The sequence below is a fragment of the Hoplias malabaricus genome, chromosome X2 (assembly GCF_029633855.1).
Source record: "Hoplias malabaricus isolate fHopMal1 chromosome X2, fHopMal1.hap1, whole genome shotgun sequence".
Classification (NCBI taxonomy): domain Eukaryota; kingdom Metazoa; phylum Chordata; class Actinopteri; order Characiformes; family Erythrinidae; genus Hoplias; species Hoplias malabaricus.
Genome location: NC_089819.1, coordinates 35,908,079 through 35,933,015, shown reverse-complemented (window position 1 = coordinate 35,933,015; position 24,937 = coordinate 35,908,079). Strand labels below are relative to the sequence as shown.

At 38.9% G+C, this 24,937-nt stretch overlaps 1 protein-coding gene across 1 annotated transcript in view; it reads right to left on the bottom strand.

Moving 5' to 3' along the window:
- Positions 1–8,406, bottom strand: part of LOC136676250 (calpain-2 catalytic subunit-like) — a 28,747-nt gene extending 20,341 nt beyond the window's left edge. Inside the window, exons 1-9 of the mRNA XM_066653109.1 lie at positions 8,064–8,406; positions 7,369–7,438; positions 5,356–5,474; positions 4,315–4,448; positions 3,350–3,518; positions 3,171–3,254; positions 2,601–2,686; positions 2,072–2,140; positions 1,690–1,850 (exon numbers count right to left, since the gene is read on the bottom strand). Of these exons, the coding sequence (XP_066509206.1) occupies positions 1,690–1,850; positions 2,072–2,140; positions 2,601–2,686; positions 3,171–3,254; positions 3,350–3,518; positions 4,315–4,448; positions 5,356–5,474; positions 7,369–7,438; positions 8,064–8,300 (1,129 nt within the window). The 5' untranslated portion in view covers positions 8,301–8,406. The remainder of the gene's footprint in view (positions 1–1,689; positions 1,851–2,071; positions 2,141–2,600; positions 2,687–3,170; positions 3,255–3,349; positions 3,519–4,314; positions 4,449–5,355; positions 5,475–7,368; positions 7,439–8,063) is intronic.
- Positions 8,407–24,937: the final 16,531 nt, after the last annotated feature.

Sequence of the window (24,937 nt, the reverse complement as noted above, 5' to 3'; positions counted from 1 at the left end):
TGATTTGCTTGGATTGTTTTTTTTTTTTTTACTTTTAAATGCACAGACAAACTTAAAAATGTTCATATTAAAATAGACTAAATTGTTTAAAATATATAAATATACATATTTATAGGTATTTGAATAACCAGACTGGGTTCGGTTAATGATAGATTAACTTAATCAATTTTTAAATATAAAATTCCAATGCCCAGCACAAAATTATAGCTTTATAATTACAGGACAACTTAAATATATATATATATATAGGACATGGGCCCTTTAAAATTATATCTAAGACTAGATCTGTTTATCTGAATATTCTGCTTTTTATACTGTTAATAAAAATAACAACAAGAGGAAACAATTATGATTCTTGATGAATACAATATTTCATTTAAACTTTACAAGACTATGTTGAAAGAATTTGCAGAGCTATATAAGGAGATTATAAGGGTTCAGACTGGGGGCCCAGTTGCCCACTAGGCCAACCCCAGCCAGCAGAGGGAGACATGGAGCCAACACACCTTAGTTAAGAGAAATCAGCAGCACCTGTTTCTCTCATACTTAAGGAAAGCCAACACACACCTCAGTGCTCAGTCTTGGGTTTCTGTTTTTAAGAGTGTGACACAAGCCTAGCTGGTAATTTTCGTAAAGTCCCTAGAGTGTTCTCCTTGGTCTCCTTCCTGTGAAATCTTCTTGAGTCTTTTGTTCTTTGTTTATCTCTTTTATTAAAAAAAAAAAAAAAAAAAGATTTCTAAATTTGTGTTTCTTCTTTTCTCAAATCTTTTGGTTTGGCCCCCGCCTATTTAGTTGTCGTTTTCTTCTTTAATTTGGGAAGTTCCTTTTTGTTTTTTAGTTGAATATCGTTTTCTGTTTTTTCTGCACCTGAGTCCATTAACAAACTACTCCACTAGTAGCTCACTCAGGGTTCCTTGGTTTTAATCCATCCCTGGGTAAGCTATCACATTACAGATTTATTTAACAATGAATTCATAAGACTGTGGTACTACATACATTAGTATACCTTAGAATTTAACATTAGTAAAATTTCCTGTGGCCATCAAAGTGACTTTAAATGTTTTTAAGAAGACTAGCTATTCCAGATAAACCAAAGTTAATTAGCTCACAACAAATAAAAGCATTGTACTTCAGAATTTTTGGCAATCAACTGTAAAATTACGTTCTGGGTATAATCGTGCAAAGACCAGCAGTCACTTCAATGACATCTGAGTGAATTTTGTGTGTGAATGTTGTGCAATACTTTGGAAGGTATGTTCTTTGTCTGAACACAATGTCCTGTATTTGCACCTTGACATTCCCTAAATTCTACCAAACCACTTTTGATCATATATCTATATTGAAACTTTGAGTATCTCCAAGTAATAATATAAATACCACGCCTATGATTGTTTTTGAAACCTATTAAGCTTTAAAACTTACTATGACCAAGCTCAAACTATTCAAACACAATAATACCTAAAAGGAAGGAATACACAGGCAATACCATATTTTGAAATAAGTGGGTACTACTTCAAGACAGGTTTGTTGCAGGAAAGTATCAGATTAATTTTTGATTTTCTATACAATATCCAGTTAAGCATTATCTACAATATCAGCAGTCTCCTACATTTTCTACCAATACCCGGAGAGAAAAAACAGCCCTGAGGCTAAATTACAACTATTGGCATTAAAAACACAATCTCTTACTGGGATTGTTACGGCAGCCCCCAGCAGTGGAACCCCTCCTCCATGTGCCGGTGTGGTTACACACACTCCAGGGTCTCACAGCCTCACTGGTGATGGCATCTGGAGTAAGAGTGCAGATTTCTACACGGGAGTACTGCTGCATAAACTCTGAAAATGACATCCTAAACACAAACACAGATGCACACACCCGCCCACAGAAATATTATTACAAACATAGAATGAAAAACCAGGAACCAATATACATTTAAGAAAATGTTGTATACTTCATCAGCCATGGACTGATGTAGAACTGTAACTTTTGTAAGAAACTGAAAACAAAACCTATTAAATATCATAAATGAAAATACAGAATCAAGGATCTAGTCTTTCTCAGTACTATTACCAAAATTCTCCATCTTCTGCATTGGCATTTGGCCGCTCTGAAGGGTCCACAGAGTTCCACTCAGATGACCTGCAGAGATGGAAAGAAAAGCATTCACATTTATAGTTCGCAACACACATGTAGAAAACTTTATTCTGCCTCTTCATCAAAACTATTGTCAACACCTGTCTAATAAATAAAAAACACAAATTAGTATGGATAAGTAAAAACATCTGTAATAAATATCTGTGAAATTGAACAATGTTTAGAATGTTAAGGCCATCGGGTTTTCTGCTAAAGTGCGCATTTTTTTTATTTTACAGCATCATTTATTTGTAACACTAATCCAAGAGAATCTATTTCAGTATTCTGTATCTTATTTTTTTATGTGTTAGAATAACTATAGAAAAACAGAGGTTGGACAATGCAAAAATATATTCTGAATTGTAAGTTCATCATATTTTTACACTCTTATTATTAGCTCAAACTTTATTTTCTTAATTAAATTTATATATTAGAGTTTATATTGGAGATTAGAAAGGAATATTACCCATCACTCCATGCACCTGTCCACTCCACCTGACCCCAAGGATTCCTCATTCTCACCAGCTTTTCTAGCCTGCCACAGTACTGTACCTAAATCAAACAGAACACAAGCCCTTAGACTAATACAAAGATATCCATATACTCTCTATCATCCACACATCAGTTTGTATAAATTAAAACAGCACAGTATTAGTCCAGAGGACACAATTCCACTGCTCCTCCATCCAGTGCTGGGGGTCTTAATATCCCTCTAGGCAATGCTTGGTATGATTTCAGCCTCATAATACAAGCTATGTACACACAGTTAAACATCTGTTCTCACAGTGGATGCACTAAATACAATTGGCATTTCATTGATTTTTAGACCATGGAAATGAAATAGGAACCCTGTCAACACAATAACACAACAAACCCACAACAAACTACAAACGCCACCGTGCCACTGTCTTTTTATATATTTATTATAATAACTACTATTTACTTTCACACCAAAAGCTGCAAAACCAGTTTCTGCTTAGTGTCCTTCAATCTCTAATAGTTACTGTTGCCTTTCGAGTGTTTTGAGGACCTGTACCTCAGTGGCTGCAGTGAGAGAGTAGGCATGACCCTTCACCAACTTCTGACGAGTGATAGCCTCTGAATCGGCAGCACTCGTTATCTAGAGTCACACAAACAGACACAGCATGAATAGTTAATTCAGAGCAGATTTGTAAAAACCAAGCAGTTTGCAGTGAATTCAGAGAAATGTCTCACATCGATAGAGCAGCCCAACAAAGCTCCAGCCTCCAGGGCCTTTTGGATGATCTGGAACATGTTGGAAGGAGCTTTTCTCAGCTCGTAGCTCTCAGCTATGCCTCCAGTGAAGTCTTCAAAGCCCTCTGAGGTGGAACCTCCAGACAGGGCCTCATAGCACCCGTTAACCCTGAGACGAAAGTCAAAATCAGCAGGGCACTGCAGTGCTAACAACACTTTATTTAGGCGAGTAAATATATACAGTTATTATGTAAAAATTTTTACACTACTTTGCCCTCCTTTTCTGCAGTAACAACTGGCTTTACACTAAATAATTGGAACAGTCACAATAGTATTAGTGAAGTCAGTTACTAACTAAATATGCTCTAGATCACAAAAGCAGCTGAAAGCAGTTGCAATGATCTGCAGCCCAACACTGGGGGTCTTTATAACCCTGTAGTTGAACTTTTCCCAAAAGCAAAACCTGACTATTAATACATTCCTAATCCTAAACCCTTACATCTGCTCCTTAATCTATTATTCTGTTTATTAATCAGAATAACTGGAAACAATAACAGGTTAATGTGCTGGTCTTTTTCAGTGCATTACATATGTGTGCATTCATGAGGGCGAATTTCTTGTATATGTAGCATATTTGGTGATTATATTCTGCTAGATATTATAACAGTTGAACAATTTTTTGCTAGGCAATAGTGGTCCATAAAAATAAAATTGTAACCTCTGTATGTGAGACATTCAAATAAAAACTCCCCAAATTAGCTAAACTGTGTTTTTAATTTGTACATCAGAACATAGTTTGCCATCGGCACATAGCCAACCAGCCCAGCAAGTGATCCACTCTGGCAGAGTGAGAACACATAACAAAGCTTCAAGCAGAATGGCCTATGAATGCTGATGTTGTGACATAATGAGGTTAGCAACCGTGTTTTACACACGCAGAAACACACACACACACACACACTCACTTTGCGTAGGCCTTTTCCATCAGTGCAGTCCAGAACTCACTGCCCTCTTCTGAGTGGACAAACAGCAGCTTGCCATCCTTCACTGGTAGCCTGTCATCGATTACAACATCCACCCATTCACCATACTGCCAGAACTAAAGAGAGCGTGGACACAAACGCAATTTAGATTTGTACATCAGAGTAATTCACATAAAAATAATTTTAAAAAATTGTCCAATGTGTCCAAATCTCCAACTGACCATACAGAGACAGCAAAAATACCATCCAGTCCATTAGAGGTAAGTACAAATTCAGGATACAAATGTCAATATGAAGTTCATGAATACAAGGATTATAAAAATGCAACTAAAACTGTTTGTATATACCTGTGCATAGAAGGTGATTTCTTCCAAATAATAGAAAACCTTTTAAAATGGGACTGCACAATATTTCTTTTTAGTATCGTCTTAGTGACAGTCACATGACAGGACATGCTATGTCACATGGAGCACAGTGTGGATGAGGCTGGTGCTGCATATAATAATTTTTTTTAATCATACTGAGAAACAGAAAAGCATAGAGAGAGAGAGAGAGAGAGAGAGAGAGAGAGAGAGAGAGAGAGAGAGAGACAGGCGTCTGAGGTTGCAGACAAATTCTAAAGTTTACTCTTAACTTTATTCATAGATGAGCCCCTTATGAAGAGTAAAACACATGCATTAATAATATGACATGTGGATCATTGCCTTCTTGTGCAAATTCCTGCATTTCTTAATATTGAACAAAACATTTTTCCCAATATCATGCAGCCATACTTGAAAAGCCCAATAAGCCTCAAATATATCTGCTACCTGGAACAATAATAGCTGAATGCTGTTAGACACTTTCTCATTTAACCTGATTTTAACGGAATATATTTTTAACTGGCAATGTATATGCAGATGTTAAAAGCCCAGTTGCAACTCTGATGCAGAACAACTGAAATTCCTACATACAATGCTATCCACACATATCACTGCCAATAGAAAAGTGGAGGTAATGAAGCACCTCCAGCACCTCTTGTACCTGAAAGTGAAAGATACCGGCATAACTGGACCCGAAATCCTGACCACTTGGGACCACCCTAGCTAGCACATCCTCATTCAGAGTGAGAGAGGCAATTGCTGCAAGGAGCCAACAGTCCCCTGAGAGAGAGAGAGAGAGAGAGAGAGAGAGAGAGAGAGAGAGTGCAAGAGGGAGGTAAAGACATGATGAGCTGAAACATTTAAGAGTGACAAACATGCAAAAAATAAGAAATCATGAAGCGGACAAACACTTTTTCACACCACTGTATGTGAATTTGGTTAATTGTCGTGTCTACTAAAAAGTTTCACTTAATGTATTCATTAAAATTTAAATGTCTAATATGTTTAAGCCCAAGTGTCTTGTTATGGACATACCCTGTGGCATTACTCAAAGAACCCTTTGTAGTACTCTTAATTTTAAAAAATGTACCCATAAACGCTATTAACCTTAAAGTTTATTTTGTTCCATGTATGCAACTATGATGGTTCAAGGTCCAGCTAACTATCATAACTTACTACTGAATTCTAAAAGGTTTTTAAAACAAGTCAAAGGTTAAAGCATTTGTTTGTTTGATTTTTCCACAGACCTGGGACATGTCTCAACAAATGCTTTTTCTGCTTTCGTATTTTTACATATTTTTGCCTAAATGTATCTCATGAAAATGCAACTAATAACATTTGATTGTCATGTTAATATATGCATTGTAAAAGCTTCTAGAAACACGTGCAATAAGCTTAAATAATCTCAAGCAGATAATTACGTAATTATTGTGATAGTCTTAGCAGTAATTGGAAAACGGAACAAAATTAATATTAGACTTTTTTCATTCATTCTTTGATTTGCTGCATTAAAACTGGTGTAAAACGTGTGCAAAAAAATTTATTTTAAATAATAATGCATGGCACATGTTGGTTTTTGCATACATTAACCTGATTACACTTCATTTGTATTGCATAATACCTGTATGTATTTCTACAGTTTAAGTTCTAAGAATGAGACTTTTCAGGCCATCAAATGTATGAGAAAGATTTGAAAATGTATTAATTAATGATAAATTAATAAATAAATCTTTAATTTATTTCCTCATTTGTAATAAATAAAAGAGTGGTTTTGGGATACAGCACTGCAGTAAAACACCAGTCTGGATCCATTCCATTTAAACATAAAGATGTTTATGCACATGTGGGACAATTTTAGAGCAGAGTCTATTCAGATTGCTGTCAGATATAGGTCACTTTACACCGACAGTGTGAACAGCAGAACAAGAAAATCAGATTTGATCATGAATCACATTTGGGACAATTTTACCTGCTGTGTGAATGTTGCCTTTGACAGAGGTTCTAGTATTTTACACCAAAAAGTACAGAAGTCCAGCTAGATCAGTTTCTCTGTATTGTTCCATGTTAGACAGTAATTATTTTGTGTGTGTGCGTTGGGGGGGGACTGGTTTGGTTACTCAAGGGCTGGGCTCAATGAGTAACCGTAGTTGCTAATTCAACAGAATTTTATGGCTGCAAGTAGAAGGAGAGTGTGGTGGGTCCTATGTGAAACTCTAATGGATTGGCATAGGATATTTATCTTATCTTGTGTATGAATATAATTAATAATAAGTAATGCCATGAAATAAAATCTGACTGAAATGTGCATCCTTTTGTACGTGCCATATCAAGCCTATTTGTTGGAAGGAAACCTGTTAGGTGCACATAAAATGTTGTAAGAATGAAAAGGCAGGCTTTTTAATTGCAGTCAAATAATTCCCTCTGTGAGTAAGATTCACAGAATGGGTTGTTTTACTGGCTGAAGCAGTTTCTGGCAGCGGCTTATAGAGGGAAAGGTCAGCCACTGTATTTGTTTATATGAAAGGGATGTGTGTGTGTGTGTCTGTTTGGGTGTGGTTGGGCTTGGAAAGGTGAGGAGTGCAACTTCCTGACTCAAAGATGCAGCAAAACACCGTCAGCAGTAAGAAAAACATTAATGATTTTGACTTATGTATCTGGATTAGTCTTCACTTACCAAGGGCCCCTTGGCAAATGTCAGTTCTCGTGGCACCCCCAGCGATGAACTGGGGTCTCAAACACAGCTCCTGCACATAAGAATAAGCAGCTGAGCTTCAGCATAGACACACCTTCCTCATATTATAGTGTCATTTATATAATCAAAAACATATTAAAAACATTTTTGTAAAAAAGAAAATGTTAAATAAAAAAGTGAAAACACTACAGTCCTTTTAAATGGTGGTTATTGTTCATTCTCTGGAAGCTGATGTTAGGACAACTTCTTCAGCTCGTCATGATTTACAATTTAAGTTTTGATTGTATTTCTGTAGTTCTGTATCTATTGTATTGATATAGAACTTCAACACAGACCTCTCTTGTGTCTGTGTTGATTTAAAAGAGCCTTAATGCCTATTATAAAGGTATGTATTTGCAAACAAAACGCCTCACAACCCTTGAATATGACTCATCTCCACGTCACATTCCTGATGTTAGCTACTGCTTAAAAATGACACCCAGCATGACTTTCTTGGGTTTTTAAATAATAACACATACTTTTATCCAGAAGTCATTAATGCTGCAAAATCCACTAGTTTTTTGTATTTTATAATACAGTAGTGTACATACGGATGTCCATAAGTGATAAAGCAACCAAATCTGAGGTAATCACTGCTGCTAAGTTCATAATAATCGATCCACTATATCAGCACTTACTTTGGGTCTTTTCCATTGCACTCCTCTGGTTTTGTAAGAGTTTGGTCCTAGTTCCTTGAAGCCCAGAGATTCTGGGGCTGCTGGGAACATAGGATCACAGAAGAGCTGCCCGGTGCTCAGACACTGGCTCCGCAGCGCCTCGAAGTCCTGGTTCAGGTATTTAAGGGCTTTCGCGTTGGTACCGAACCCCGCGGCCTTCGCTCGCTTCTTCGCTAAAGTTAAAGCAATTCCCGACATTTTCTTAATGTGGTTCTTTCAAAAACACGCAGTTTAGAGACCTACGACACCCAGAAGTGAGTTTACAGACTTTATTTTCACTCCGCCCCTGTCAGCCTCTCAGGAACTCTCGTTTCAGGCGGGGTTTATTTTCTGTCAGAGGCATGAGCAAGAGGAAGAAGCGACGTTTGGAAACATCATTCGGCTGTTTCTTTTAAGCTAGGCTATATAGTAGTTGATTACTTTCATATTCTGTGATATAATTGGTTAGAAACGTTTTTTGACGGAGCTGCTTATACTGAATTATTTTTGCGCAGAAAATAAACATCAAATCCCAGGACAGAACACGAGGATAGAATTGATTAGTGTGAAAAATAATAAGTTACTTCCAGAAAAACTAATTTCTGGCTCCGCAGCGTCTCAAAGTCCTGGTATTTATGCGCTTTCGCGTTGGTACCGAACCCCGGTTTTTAAAGCACTTTTACTCCTACCATAACAAGTCTTGCTCTTTTAAGCTTTATTTGATTTCATCTACCTTCATTAACATATATATTGCGAAAGTGAGCTGAATGCTTGTTTGTTGTGTGTTTGTTAATGCAAACCCATGAAATTCTTGACAAATCTATGGAGATTAACAATATGTGTCTACAATGGGTATGCTCACACACACACACAGATAAACATGCATGCTTCAAAACTGAAAAAGAATGGAAAAGAAAGATACGAGCACATGCACTGCTAAACAAATAATAGACAGAGCTAGAAATATCTTCTAATAAAAGAGAGTAGATAAAGCCAGAGGGTAAACCACCCTGAACATCAGTGTAGCTTTCCATAGCGTAGCATTTCTGTATCTTTTGTTATTTCTCTACAAGGCAGGTAACTTTTTTTTTTTATTTGTGTTTGGGTTTTTTTTAGTCACTGCTCAAAATGGATACAAATTGATTTACATTTACATTACATTAACATTTATGCATTTGGCAGACGCTTTTATCCAAAGCGACTTACAAAAGAGGATCTAACATTCAAACTACAGCACAGAATTGAGAAGAGTGGATATAAATGTGACATTTATTTGTCATATGTACATGTAAACCTTGAGGAGTGCTGATTGGCCAGAGTGACCTGTCAATTTGTTAAAATTTATAAATTTACTGCAGCTTTCAGATATGTTTTTTATCTGACTCACAACAGCAGCTCATAACAATATGTTGTGGTGTTTTGAAGAGGTTCCAATGGTCTTGGGGTCAGTGGCTGATAAAAATCTTCAGCAAAAGCCAAACAAAGGAAAACTGATGTATGAGAACTGGGGTGCCGAGCCGTGTTCTGTCCAAAAGAACAAAATCCATACATGAATACACAACAGAGCTTAACATTTCTGCCGGTGGTGTTTCAAAGCTTGTAGTTCTCATTAGAAACAGTTCTCATCCATTTAGTAGGGGAGCTGTGCTATTGGAAAATCAACCAGCTAAAAGTAAGTAAAGACATGCTGAGCAGATCCCCTTGCAGTGGAAAAAACACCATGAGTACACTCAAACAAGTCCCAAACCTCAAGGCATGCTGGGGGCTGCCTGGCATGGCCCTAATAAATCCAGACCCCTTCTTAATACTTTAGCCAATGCCACAATATCACAATGATCCAGCACAGTTCTCAAACAGTTTTCAGTGCATGTTGCTTTAGATCAAAATGGCCACTGCTTAACCCCCCAAGTTGCTATAGTGAGATGTAGAACAATGGATCAGAAGCTCTTGTTTTTATTATTAGGGTCCTAGCACGTAGTGTGGGGACCCTATAGCGATTGTCGGGTTTTTTCTTATTAGGGTTCAAGCACTCAGTGCGTAGAACCCTATTGTTTTTGTACCGGTTTTTCTTATTAGGGGTTCGAGCACGAAGTGCTTGAAACCCTATTGTGTTTGTTCTGATTTTAATTAGGGGTCCAAGCACTGCAAGTGCTGGAGCCCTATTGTTTTTGTTCCGATTTTTCTTCTTTTTTAGGCTTCCGAGCACAACATGCAAAGGAAGCCTATTGTTTTTGTTCTGATTTTTAGGCTTCCGAGCACAAAGTGCAAAGGAAGCCTATTGTTTTTGTTCTGATTTTTATTATTATTATTAGGCTTCCGAGCACAACGTGCAAAGGAAGCCTATTGTTTTTGTTCTGATTTTTATTATTAGGGGTCCAAGCACTGCAAGTGCTGGAGCCCTATTGTTTTTGTTCTGTTTTTTCCGCTTTTTTTGTTTTTTTTTTTCTTCTTTTTCTCCGATGAAACGCGATGGGCAGCCCAAACCGTAGGTCCTACAGACTTGTCGTTTGGTCAACTGGTAGTAAACCCTCCCGCTACTCAGGCGCAAAAAATCAGCCCGATCAGCCTGATGGTGGCGCTATAGCGACGCGGAACGCGTCGCTCCCTTTATCTCCTACCCCGTGTGGCGTAGAAACGAAATTCTTTTTTTCCCAGATTCCTCTGGTCAGACCCTACAAAAAAGCCTCAAGAACCCATAAGCTCCGCCTACTTAGATTTTGAGCTAATTTGCATAATATGCAAAATCGCACAAATTTTTGAGCGCGAACTAGTCTCTGGAAATGTACCCAATATGGACATATGTGGTATCAGCAGAATCCTAAGAACCTGAACTTTAATAATTATCCAAAAAAAGTTGGAATTTCATCACTGCTTGGCTTCCAGACTCCGCCCAAATACAGGGGTACAGCTCGTGTTCCAAAAATCAGACAAATACAGCTATAACTCGCAAACGCTTTCTCCAAATGCTACGATACTTCACATGCTTGATCCCTATAAGGGCCGGAAGACATGAGTACTTGGTTGTGCAACTGCAAGCCTAGGGGGCGCTATAACAGCAAAGAATTTGTTACGCTTCACAGGATTGTCCCATTGACATGCCGCTTGGTATGCATGTGGTGTGTGATGAGCTGACACAGATTATATGACGATGATGTCATATTCAAAAAAACATGTCCGCCATCGGCCAATCAAATTTCAGCAGCTGTTTCATGACCTTAACAAGGTCCTATCATCATGACACTTGCATGGTATGTCCATGGCCCCACTTCCTGAGCACATAAAATGTTTCATAACGATAGCCACTAGGGGGCGCAATTAAATTTATCAACATGCAAATATGGAATATCTCAGCGAAATATAAACATATTAACAAGCAGTTTGCTTTATTTCATACTCTGCAAATTGCCTTACAACTTTGTAATTACAACTATTGTCATAAAATGCATAGTTTATCCACAATAGTCAGGTATGTGAAAATGGAGCTTTTCGCACTCCTCCCTGGAAATTTGTCTTAATTGTCTCAATAAACAACTGGTATTTTTGAAGTCTGTATAGCCTGTAGGTAAATAATTATCAAAAAAATCTAGAACTTTTGACACGCTGTTGTGGCAGTTATTTAACAAATATGCATGGGCGGGCCTCGATGCACTCTTTGAGCTATAACTACAACAAACTTCACCCAAATCAAACACAACTTGGTACACATATGTATGTCATTACTCTGAAGTAGTGTGCCAAATGTGACCACATTGCACAGAAAGGGGGCGCTACAATTAGACAGCAACTGGTTGCACAGGTTATTAATTGATTACACCGCCACCTAGAGATGCAGTACCAGCAAGATGAGATAGATATATTCTGAACATCATGGAAAAGGACCTTGTGCATTTTCATAACATATGCCTAAATCATTTTTGAGTTACAGCTGTTTTTTATGTGATGTTTCAACGGCAAGCTGCACATCTCTATTTAAGCAGAGGCTGCAATCACACAGTAATGAAAGTTCCACATTTTTTTGATAATTACTAAAGTTCAGGTTCTTATGATTCTCATGATACCTTATATGTCTATATTGGGTTTTGATCCAAGGACTAGTTCTTGATCAAATATATGTCCGTTATATCTCATTTATACCCACCCCTGCAGACTAGCTATGCAGATTCCCCCCTCAGCCCCTCCCTCTCCTTCTCACACACAGACTGTCACCTCTCCCCGTCCCCTCCCCCCTGCCAGTCAGAGAGGGCCAGAGGACAGAGACAATTGAAAACATATCTAAACAAATCAACAATAACATCATGATTGGTTCCTTATTTTTGTTTCAGTGTCCAAGTTTTCAGCTCCACTGTCCGAAGGAGCACTTTACAGAAAGGGGTGCACCTCTTGCTCTGCATACTTTCATTGCTCCCTTTCACATGTTCTTCAATGGTCAGGACACACACACAGCAGATATGCTGCAAATGTATGACCTACTGTCTCTGCCTTTTTTATCTATAATGTGGACCAACAGAGTATGTGTGTGTAACTGTGTAGGCAGTGAGTGGAAACAGGTTTTAAAATTATCCAGCTGCACTGTTCTGTCTGATCCACTCATGAGAGCACAATAAACACTGACATAGCATCACAATGTCAGTGTCACTACAATGCTGAGAATGTATGAGCAACTGTGTCTGAATTTATGTCTATAAGTTTGACCAATAGCATATATGTATCTCAGTGTGGACAGTGAGTTGACACAGGTGTTAAAATGTCTAGCAGCACTGCTGTGTCTTATCCACTCATAAGAGCACTACACACACTGACCTATCACCACAATGTCAGTGTCACTGCAGTGCTGAGAATTATCCACCACCCATATTAAATATACTTTGTGGATGTCCTGAACATTGGGTCAGAATCCAGGGTGAAATTCCAGAGTCAGTTCTGTGCTCTGTGCTGTCTCTGTAACCCAAGCCCCATGTTCACCTGCCTGCAGAACAGAAATTTACCCACTCATCTACTACCCCTTCTTCTTACAATCCAGAGCACCAAGGATCACATTTTAAAGCACTACAAAATCTATATTAAAGTGTGGCTCCTGTATCAGGAACTGTCATATGCTACGCTCCTGCTCTGCAAAGACTGCTCGCTTTCACCCTGCTCTTCAATGGTCTGGACACCCATACCTCCATACAGCAGGTGTGACTCAGGTGTTGGCATTTTAAATCCCTCAGCATCACTGCTGGACAGAGAATAGTCCACAACCAAACACTGCCAGCAGAGAGTGTCTTCTGTCCACTGATAACAGACTCGAGTACAAGCCACTCCACATCATATCTGCTGTTTGGGGCTCCTGAACATTAGGGTGAGAAACCAGAGTGCAACTCCAGAGTGACTTCTGTGCTCTATACTGTGTCTGTCATCCGCTACTAATCCATCTCACGCTACACTTCCAAAGAGATGCCAGAACAGCATGGAACACCTTACAAACACTACACAAACTTCCCCAAAAGCCCCTACTATCTCAGGACAGCTCATATGAATAAAACACCTTACAAACACTACACAAACTTCCCCAAAAGCCCCTACGATCTCAGGACAGCTCATATGAATAAAACATCTTACAAACACTACACAAACTTCCCCAAAAGCCCCTACTATCTCAGGACAGCTCATATGAATAAAACATCTTACAAACACTACACAAACTTCCCCAAAAGCCCCTACTATCTCAGGACAGCTCATATGAATAAAACATCTTACGAACACTACACAAACTTCCCCAAAAGCCCCTACTATCTCAGGACAGCTCATATGAATAAAACACCTTACAAACACTACACAAACTTCCCCAAAAGCCCCTACTATCTCAGGACAGCTCATATGCTAGCACATTGTTCTTCTACCAGCGAATACCAGCTTGGACCCCGGGAATTGTCGCTTGCGGCTATATTTAGGGGTTCGAGCACGAAGTGCTTGAAACACTATTATAATTGTTAGGATTTTTATTATTAGGGGTTCGAGCACGAAGTGCTTGAAACCCTATTATAATTGTTAGGATTTTTATTCTTATTATTAGGGGTTCGAGCACGAAGTGCTTGAAACCCTATTATAATTGTTAGGATTTTTATTAGGGGTCCAAGCACTGCAAGTGCTGGAGCCCTATTGTTTTTGCTCTGTTTCCTCTTCTTCTTCTTCTTCTTCTTCTTTTTCTCCGATGAAACGCGATGGGCAGCCCAAATCGTAGGTCCTACAGACTTGTCATTTGGTCAACTGGTAGTAAACCCTCCCGCTACTCAGGCGCAAAGAATCAGCCCGATCAGCCTGATGGTGGCGCTATAGCGACGCGGAACGCGTCGCTCCCTATATCTCCTGCCCCGTGTAGCGTAGAGACGAAATTCTTTTTTCCCCTGATTCCTCAGGTCAGACCCTACAAAAAAGCCTCAAGAACCCATAAGCTCCGCCTACTTAGATTTTGAGCTAATTTGCATAATATGCAAAATTGCACAAATTTTTGAGCGCGAACTAGTCTCTGGAAATGTACCCAGTATGGACATATGTGGTATCAGCAGAATCCTAAGAACCTGAACTTTAATAATTATTCAAAAAAAGTTGGAATTTCATCACTGGTCGGCTTCCAGACTCCGCCCAAATACAGGGGTGGAGCTCGAGTTCCAAAAATCACACAAATACAGCTATAACTCACAAACGCTTTCTCCGAATGTTACGATACTTCACATGCTTGATCCCTATAAGGGATGGAAGCCATAAGTACTTGGCTGTGCAACTGCAAGCCTAGGGGGCGCTGTAAAAGCAAAAAAATTGTTACGCTTCACAGGATTGTCCGATTAACATGCCGATTGGTATGCGTGTAGTGGGTGATGAGCTGACTTAGATTCTATGACGATGATGTCATATTCGAAAAAACATGGCCGCCATCGACCAATCAAATTTCAGCAGCTGTTTCATGACCTTAACAAGGTCCTATCATCATGACACTTGCATGGTATGTCCATGGCAGCACTTCCTAAGCACATAACAATTTTCATTACGATAGCCACTAGGGGGCGCATTTCAAATTTTCTACATGAAAATATGGAATATCTCAGCGAAATATAAACATATTGACAAGCAGTTTGCTTTATTGCATACTCTGCATAGTGTCTTACAACTTTGCAATTCCAACTATTGTCAAAAAATGCATAGTTTATCCACAATAGTCAGGTATGTGAAAATGGAGCTTTTCGTACTCCTCCCTGGAAATTTGTCTTATCAATAAACAACTGGTATTTTTGCAATCTGTATAGACTGTAGGTCAATAATTATTCACAAAAGTTTGAACTTTTGACATGCTGTTGTGGCAGTAATTTAACAAATGTGCATGGGCGGGGCTCCATGCACTCTTTGAGCTATAACTACAACAAACTTCACCCAAATCAAACACAACTTGGTGCACATATGTACGTCATTACTCTGAAGCAGTCTGCTAAATATGCCCGCATTGCACAGAAAGGGGGCGCTACAATTAGACAACAACTGGTTGCATAGGTTCATAATTGATTACACTGCCACCTAGAGATGCAGTACCAGCAAGATGAGACAGTTATATTCTGATGACCATGGGAAAGGAGCTTGTGCGTTTTCATATCATTTGGCAAAAGCATTTTTCAGTTTCAGCTGTTAGTTATGTGAAGTTTTGAATACAAGCTGTACTGCTCTTTTTAAGCAGAGGCTGCAATCACACAGTAATGAAAGTTCCACATTTTGTTGATAATTATTAAAGTTCAGGTTCTTATGAATCTCATGATAACACATATGTCCATATTGGCTTTTGATCCAAGCACTAGTTCATGCTCAAATACATGTCTGTTCCCACTCACCTGCCTGGAGCCTTCTCTTTTTTGCTGAATCCCCCCTCAGCCCCTCCTTCTCCTTCTCACACACAGACTGTCACCTCTCCCCCTCCCCTCCCCCCTGCCAGTCAGAGAGGGCCAGAGGACACAGACAATTGAAAGCAGTTTTAAACAAATCAACAGTAACATAATGACCACCTCCTTATTTTAGTTTCAGTATCCATGTTTTCAGCTCCACTGTCCAAAGTAGCACTTTGTAGATCTAACATTACAGAGAGGGGTGCACCTCTTGCTCTGCATACTTTCATTGCTCCCTTTCACATGTTCTTCAATGGTCAGGACACATACAGAGCAGATATGCTGAAAATGTATGACCTACTGTCTCTGCCTTTTTTATCTATAATGTGGACCAACAGAGTATGTGTGTGTAACAGTGTAGACAGTGAGTGAACACAGGTTTTAAAATTATCCAGCAGCACTGCTCTTTCTGATCCACTCATAAGAGCACAATACCAACTGAGATAGTACCACAATGTCAGTGTCACTACAGTGCTGAGAATGTATGAGATACTGTCTGAATTTATGTCTATAAGTTTGACCAATAAAATATATGTATCTCAGTGTGGACAGTGAGTTGACACAAATGTTAAAATCTCTAGCAGCACTGCTGTGTCTTATCCACTCATAAGAGCACTACACACACTGCCATATCACCACAATGTCAGTATCACTGCAGTGCTGCGAATTATCCACTACCCAAATTATATATGCTTTGTGGGGTCCTGAACATTGGGTCAGAATCCAGGGTGAAATTCCAGATTCAGTTCTGTGCTCTGGGCTGTCTCTGTAACCCAAGCCCCACGTTCACCTGTCTGCAGACCAGAAATTCACTCACTCATCTACTACCCTTTCTTCTTAGAAGTCAGAGCACCAAGGATCACATTTTAAAGCACTACAAAATCTATCTTAAAGTGTGGCTCCTGTATCAGGAAATGTTATATGCTACTTTCTTGCTCTGCAAAGACTGCTCGCTTTCAACCTGCTCTTCAATGGTCTGGACACCTATTCAGCAGGTATGACTCAGGTGTTGGAGTTGTAAATCCCTCAGCATCACTGCTGGACAGAGAATAGTCCACAGCCAAACACAGCCAGCAGAGAGTGTCCTGTGTCCACTGATGACAGACTCGAGTACAAGCTACTCCACATCATATCTGCTGTTTGGGGGTCCTGAACATTAGGGTGAGAAACCAGAGTGCAACTCCAGAGTGACTTCTGTGCTCTATGCTGTCTCTGTCATCCGCTACTCCTCCAGCTCATGCTACACCTCCAGCTCATGCTACACCTCCAAAGAGATGCCAGAACAGCATGGAACACCTTATAAACACTACACAAACTTCCCCAAAAGCCCCTACTATCTCAGGACACCTCATATGAATAAAACACCTTACAAACACTACACAAACTTCCCCAAAAGCCCCTACTATCTCAGGACAGCTCATATGCTAGCACATTGTTCTTCTACCAGCGAATACCAGCTTGGACCCCGGGAATTGTCGCTTGCGGCTATATTTAGGGGTTCGAGCACGAAGTGCTTGAAACCCTATTGTGTTTGTTCTGATTTTAATTTGTTATTATTAGGGGTCCAAGCACTGCAAGTGCTGGAGCCCTATTGTTTTTGTTCCGTTTTTTCCGCTTTTTAGGGGTCCAAGCACTGCAAGTGCTGGAGCCCTATTGTTTTTGTTCCGTTTTTTCCGCTTTTTTTGTTAGGGGTTCGAGCACGAAGTACTTGAAACCCTATTGTGTTTGTTCTGATTTTAATTTGTTATTAGGGGTTCGAGCACGAAGTGCTTGAAACCCTATTGTGTTTGTTCTGATTTTAATTTGTTATTAGGGGTTCGAGCACGAAGTGCTTGAAACCCTATTGTGTTTGTTCTGATTTTAATTTGTTATTAGGGGTTCGAGCACGAAGTGCTTGAAACCCTATTGTGTTTGTTCTGATTTTAATTATTATTATTATTAGGGGTTCGAGCACGAAGTGCTTGAAACCCTATTGTGTTTGTTCTGATTTTAATTTGTTATTATGGTCCTAACACGTAGTGTAGGACCATATTGTAATTGTTAGGATTTTTCTTATTAGGCTTCCGAGCACAAAGTGCAAAGGAAGCCTATTGTTTTTGTTCAGATTTTTATTATTATTAGGGGTTCGAGCACAAAGTGCTTGAAACCTTATTATAATTGTTAGGATTTTTATTTTTATTATTATTCTTCCGGTTCTTTTTCTGCACTACAAACGATCGCACAGCCCAAACCGTAAGGCCTACAGACTTGAGGCTTGGTCAGTAGGTAGTAAACCCTCCCGCTACTCAGGCGCAAAAAATCAGACTGATTGGCCTCATGGGGGCGCTACAGCGAAGGACAACGCATTTTCTTACGGGGCTCCTACCACGTGAGGCGTAGAGACGAAATTTTTTTTCCCCCTGATTCCTTGAGTCCTGCCGAATCAAAAAGGTCAATACAACCACTAAGCTCCGCCCACTTAGATTTTTTGCTATTTTGCATAATTTGCAAAACCTACTTTTGCGAACTAGTCTGTGGATTTTTGTCCAATTCTGTTGAGCATGGTGCCAAATTGTTTGTAAGAGTCTGGAGGTTAATAATTATCCAAAAAATGTTAGAATTCGGATTCAAGATGGCCGCCATATGCAAATGAACCTCTTCGGCTCTTCGTCTGTTTTACTTAAAAATTCATAACAATTGTATACTTTACTCAAATGTGTTCAATTTGCATATTGAACTTACTCTCATGATTCTGAGGTACCAAGTCAAAGGAGGAGCCAATATTCATATAGGGGGCGCTGTAAATGCTACAAGTGTATATCTCAGCATCCGCAAGGCAGTTTGAACCATCCTTTGGCATGCTGCTTCTATGGGCAAAGCTATAAGTGGAAAATTAAGGACAACGCGATTCGGGCAAAATTGTGATCGTCATCGGCCAATTAGTTTTCAGCAGCTGTTTGACTACCTTAACAAGGTCCAATCATCATGAGACTTGACTGGTATGTTCCTGGGGTCACTTCCTAAGTGCATAAAAAATTACGTAACGATAGCCACTAGGTGGCGCTATATCAAGAAAATGTGATATATCTAAGCAAAAATTAAGTGTATCGACACGCAGTTTGCAGCTTTGTATACTCTGCAGATGGCCTAACAACTTTGTAATTGCAAGTGTTGTGAAAAAATGCATCCTTTTTTCTCAATAACCAGTTGTTCAAAATTGAACTTTTTCGAACTAGTCCGTGGAATTTGGCTCTATTCCAAAACAATTGACTTTGTTGGAATCTGCAGAGTCTGTAGGTAAATAATTATCCAAAAAAGTACAACATTTGGACACACTGTTGAAACAATAAATCAATTAGTCCAAGTGTGCTGAGTTTTTACATTCTTTCAGCTGTATCTCAAACAAATGAAGCCCAATTAAGACCACAATTTACATACATATGTAGAGTCTTACCCTGAAGGAGCCTGTACAATATGACAGAAATCCATCAAAAGGGAGAGCTACAATTACACAATTACATGTTATGTGCAGTTTCTGTGTTCATGCTGGATTTCTGTAATTGGGAGGGGCCTGTAAGCCACATACTGATGAAAGTTCCACATTTTATTATCAATAATTAAAGTTCAGGTCCTTAGGATTCCTCTGATACCATATATGTCCATGTGAATGAAATATTCAAAGAGCAGTACCTGATTAAAAAATCTCTATGTGCATTTGTAACAGCTCAGCTCCTCTATGGGACAGTAGTAAATTGTTTCACCAGCAGGTGGCACTCTAAGACCATATATTGCTTTGTTCATCTACATTCAAGAACTTATTTCTCTGTACAGGTCAAAAGTCATAACATATGAACAAAAATATTTATCATAATTAAAAACGGTGCTCACCAGTCATATCATGTCCTTTGCTAAACTAAAACAAATGGTTCATTAGCACTTGTGAAACCTCACTGTCCAAAACTGCTTAGGGTCTCTCTGTACTGATGCTCCTTACACCAACACTAAGGCCTCATTGTGCAGATCCTTGCTTTAATGGACACCTCATGGACACGTGACATGCAGTTAGTGAGTGATGTACTTAATCCGATTCCATGTTGTTGTTGATATTTACTATACACAATGGCTGCCATTGGCCACTGAGGTTTCAGCAGCTCTTTGAAAGGCCCAACAAGGCCCAATCATAAAGAAATATTTACAGGGTGTCTATGGGGCACTTCGTAAGTACATGAGACATTTCCAAATGTTAGCTGCTAGTTGAAGATATAACAAAATCATAGATTCATTTTTACCTTGTTTGGCCTAAATGGTTCATGTGTCCTAAGGCCTCATTGACCTCTCAGACTGGCCAAAGGTCCCAATTAGGCCCATTCGTGTTAGGACCATGCCATGCAGCTATATTTAGGGGTTCAAGCACGAAATGCAAAGCATACTTTTGTCAATAAGTCTGTGCATTTTTGTCCAATTCTCTTGAGCATGGTGCCAAAACGTTCACATGAGTCTGACACTAGGTAATTATAGAAACAATGTTGACATTTTCATTCAAGATGGCCTCCATATGCAGATGAACCTCTTCGGCTTATCACAAGTTTTACTTGAACGTCTGTAACTCCTCCATACTTTATTCAAATGGGTTCAAATTTCAGATTCTACTTAAGGACATGATTTTAAGGGTACCATATCAGCGATGTAGGCCTATTGTTTCCAAACAGGCCTATTCTGCGAGAACCCTGTTAATTGTCGCTTGCGGCTATATTTAGGCTTCCGAGCACAACGTGCAAAGGAAGCCTATTGTTTTTGTTCTGATTTTTATTATTATTATTATTATTCTTCCCCCAAATTTCGCCTGAAACGGATCGCACAGCCCAAACCGTAAGGCCTACAGACTTGGTACTGGGTCACCAGATAAATAAGGTCACACTCTACGATCGTGGAAAATAACAGCGTATTTGGCCTCAAGGGGGCGCTACAGCAAAGAAAAACGCTTTCATTAAAGGATTTTCCACGCCGTGTGGCGTAGAGATGAAATTTTTTTTTCTACATGATCCTTGGGTCCTGATGAATCAAAAAGGTACATACAACCACTAAGCTCCGCCTACTTAGATTTTTTGCTAATTAGCATAATTCGCAAAATCTATTTTTGCGAACTAGTCCCTGGATTTTTTTCTGATCCCCATGACCTTGGTGTCAAAACGTTCACAGCAGTGAGCTGGTCAATAATTATCAAAAACATCCTGACATTTCGAAACAAGATGGCCGACATATGCAAATGATTGTGTACCGTGAATTGCAAATTTTACTTAAAAATCTGTAACTCCTTCATGCTTAACTCAAATCTGATGACCTTTCACACGTTGCTTCTAGACATGATTCTGAGGTAGCATGCATTTGCTGTTGCCTGAAATATTATAGGGGGCGCTGTTATAGCTAGCAATGTCTTTTGGCTAATATCTCAGCATCTACAAGGCCAATTAAGTTGACATTTGGCATGCTGGTTCAGTGAGCATGCCTACATATGGGAAATTAAGGACGACTCAATACGGGCACGTTTAATGATGTCAACAGCCAATCAAATTTCAGTTTTATTTCATCATTCTTTTGACAGGCTTAACAATGCCCAATCATCATGACATTGGCATAGTATGTTCATGGACACACTTAGTATTTGCAGAAAAATTTTCGTGTTGATAGCCACAAGGGGGCGCAATTTATTTTTTAAACATGAAATATGGAATATCTCAGTGAAAATTTACCCTATCGACATGTTAATAGTTTCATAATATACTGTACGTAGTGTCTAACAATATTGCAATTGCAAGTATTTAAAAAAAAATTATAGATTTTCTTCAGTTGTCAGGTATGTGATTATGGAATTTATCGTACTAGTCCGTGAGTTTTGATCCTATCAACACACAATTGGTCTCATTGCAAAGTGTATTGCCTGTAGGTAAATAATTATCAAAAAAATGTTTAGATTTGGACACGCTGTTGCTGCAATACGTCAACGAACACAAGTGGGCGGAGCCCAATGCACTCTTTTAGCTATAACTCATTCAAACTTCACTCAAATCAAACCAAAATTGGTACACATGTGCATGGTATGACTCTGAAGAAGTGTATCAATTATGATCAAAATGCACATACAGGGGGCGCTAGAATTGGAAAAACTACTTAAAAATATGTTTTTTAATTTGTTATAGCGCCACCTATGGATGCAGTACCAACAAAATGTATTGATCTGTTCTGAAGCACATATGAAAGAAGCTTGTGTTTTTTCATAACATTTGGCAAAAGCATTTTTGACTTACAGCTCTTTATGTGTCATGTTTAGAATGCAAGTTACACACCAGTGCTAAGCAGAGCCTGGATGCCACGCAGTAATGAAATTTCAACATTTTTTTGATAATTATTAAAGTTCAGGTTCTTGTGATTCTGCTGATACCACATATGTCCATATTAAGTCATTAAGCACAGACTAGTTCGCGGTCAAACATATGTGAGTTATTCTCAGCAATGTATTCAAAGGCATTATTGAAGAGTCCCCCTTCCCCCCTTCCCTCCTATTCCTTCTGACATGCTCTCTGCCTCTTATCTCTCTCTCTCTCTCTCTCATTCGCTCTCACAGATTCTAATAGCTTTACTAAGAGACAACAGTAGTTAATAATAAAAATAATAATTAAAATATATATTTTTCCAACATTTACAAATTGATGTAACATATGAATATATATATATATACACAAGCTGTATATGTGTACCTGTATAGCATATACATACATACTTATTGTGTATATGTTGTAAGTAGTGATGCATGGGTTATACTGAGGTCGGTGCTACCCACTGTCTCTCAGGCAGTGACAGACTGATACACACTGTGCAGTGAAGAGGGCTGGGAGCCCATCATCCAAGGATTATCTTATCTTATCTTATTATTAACAAAATGTAATGATTTGTTTTTGAGCACATATGAAAGAAGCTTGTGACGTTTCATAACAATTGACAAAAGCATTTTTTAGTTACAGCTGTTCATGTGTGATATTTTTAAGGCAAGTCACAGACCTCTTTTAGTAGCATCTGGATGCCATGCAGTAATGGAATTCCACATTATTTTAATAATCATTAAGGTTCAGGTTCTTGTGATTCTGCTGATATGTGCATATCAGGTCATAATTCAGATTGTAGTTCATGTTCAAATGTATGTGGGTAAAGCTCCAACAGCACTGCTTGGTTTGATCTATAAGGTCCAGTACAAAACATCACCACCAGATGGCAGTGTTGCACTGTGAATAATCCACCACCCATCTCATAATGCTTAGCAATGGTGCTTGAGGCTCACAGACAGATCAAAATCAGAAATTTTGGATCTCCTAAGTCAGCAGTGAGTATGCAATGTTGTGTATGATCTCAAAGTGGCAAAAGTAAGCAAATGCATTGCATGGACAGCGAGGAAGCCGTAAATCGCCGCTTGCGGCTATATTTAGGGGTTCGAGCACGAAGTGCTTGAAACCCTATTGTGTTTGTTCTGATTTTAATTTGTTATTATTATTAGGGGTTCGAGCACGAAGTGCTTGAAACCCTATTGTGTTTGTTCTGATTTTAATTTGTTATTATTATTATTCTTTTTCTTTTTCTGCCATAAAACGAATCGCACAGCCTAGAGACTTGAGACTTGGTCAATAGGTAGTAGTCGGTCTCGCTACTCAGGCGCAAAATATCAGCCCAATTGGCCTCAAGGGGGCGCTACAGCGAAGGAAAACGCTTTCATTAAAAGATTTTCCACCCCGTGTGGCGTAGAGACGAAATCTTTTTTTTCCCTGATTCCTTGGGTCCTGCCGAATCAAAAAGGTACATACAACCACTAAGCTCCGCCTACTTAGATTTTTTGCTATTTTGCATAATTTGCAAAACCTACTTTTGTGTACTCCTCCGTGGATTTTTGTCCAATTTTCTTGAGCTTGGTGTCAAAATGTTCGCAGGAGCCTGTAGTCTAATAATTATCAAAAAAACGTTGAAATTTCGATTCAAGATGGCCGCCATATGCAAATGAACCTCTTCGGCTTATTTTATGTTTTACTTAAAAATCTATAACAAACTCATGGTTTACTCAAATGTGTTTACATTTCATATTCTACTTTCAGACATGATTCTGAGGTAGCTTGTCAAAGGAGAAGCCAATATTCATATAAGGGGCGCTGTAAATGCTTCAAGTTTATATCTCAGCATCCGTAAGGCGGATCGGACCGCCGCTTGGCATGCTGCTTCTATGGGCAAGGCTGTAGAGGGAAAATTAAGGACAACTGGATTCGAGCAAAATTGTGATTGTCATCGACCAATCAGTTGTCACCAGCTGTTTGACAACCTTAACAAGGTCCAATCATCATGGGATTTGACTGGTATGTCCCTGGTAGGCCTCCCTAAGAGCAGAAAAATTGTCATAACGATAGCCACTAGGGGGCGCTATGTCAAGAAAATATTATATATCTCTGTGAAAATTAAGCATATTGACACACAGTTTGCTTCTTTTTATACTCTGCAGAGGGCCTAACAACTTTGTAATTGCAAGTGTTGTCAAAAAATGCTTTGCTTTTTCTCAGTTTCCAAATGTTCAAAATTGAACCTTTTCGAACTAGTCCGTGGAATTTTGCGATATTCCCAAACAGTTGACCTTGTTGGAATCTGCAGAGTCTGTAGGTAAATAATTATCAAAAAAAGTTCAACATTTGGACAAACTTTTGTTGTAATAAAACAATTAATTGAAGCGTGTGGAGCTTTAAACATTCTTTTAGCTATAACTCAAACAAATTAAGTCTAATCAAGACCAACCATGACAGACGTATGTATGGTCCTACCCTGAAGAAGTATGTACAATATGATCAAAATTTACCAAAAGGGGGCGCTACAATTGGACAAAAACTGATTTAATTGGCTTTTTTATGTTATAGCGCCATCTAGGAATGCAGTGGCACGCCAACT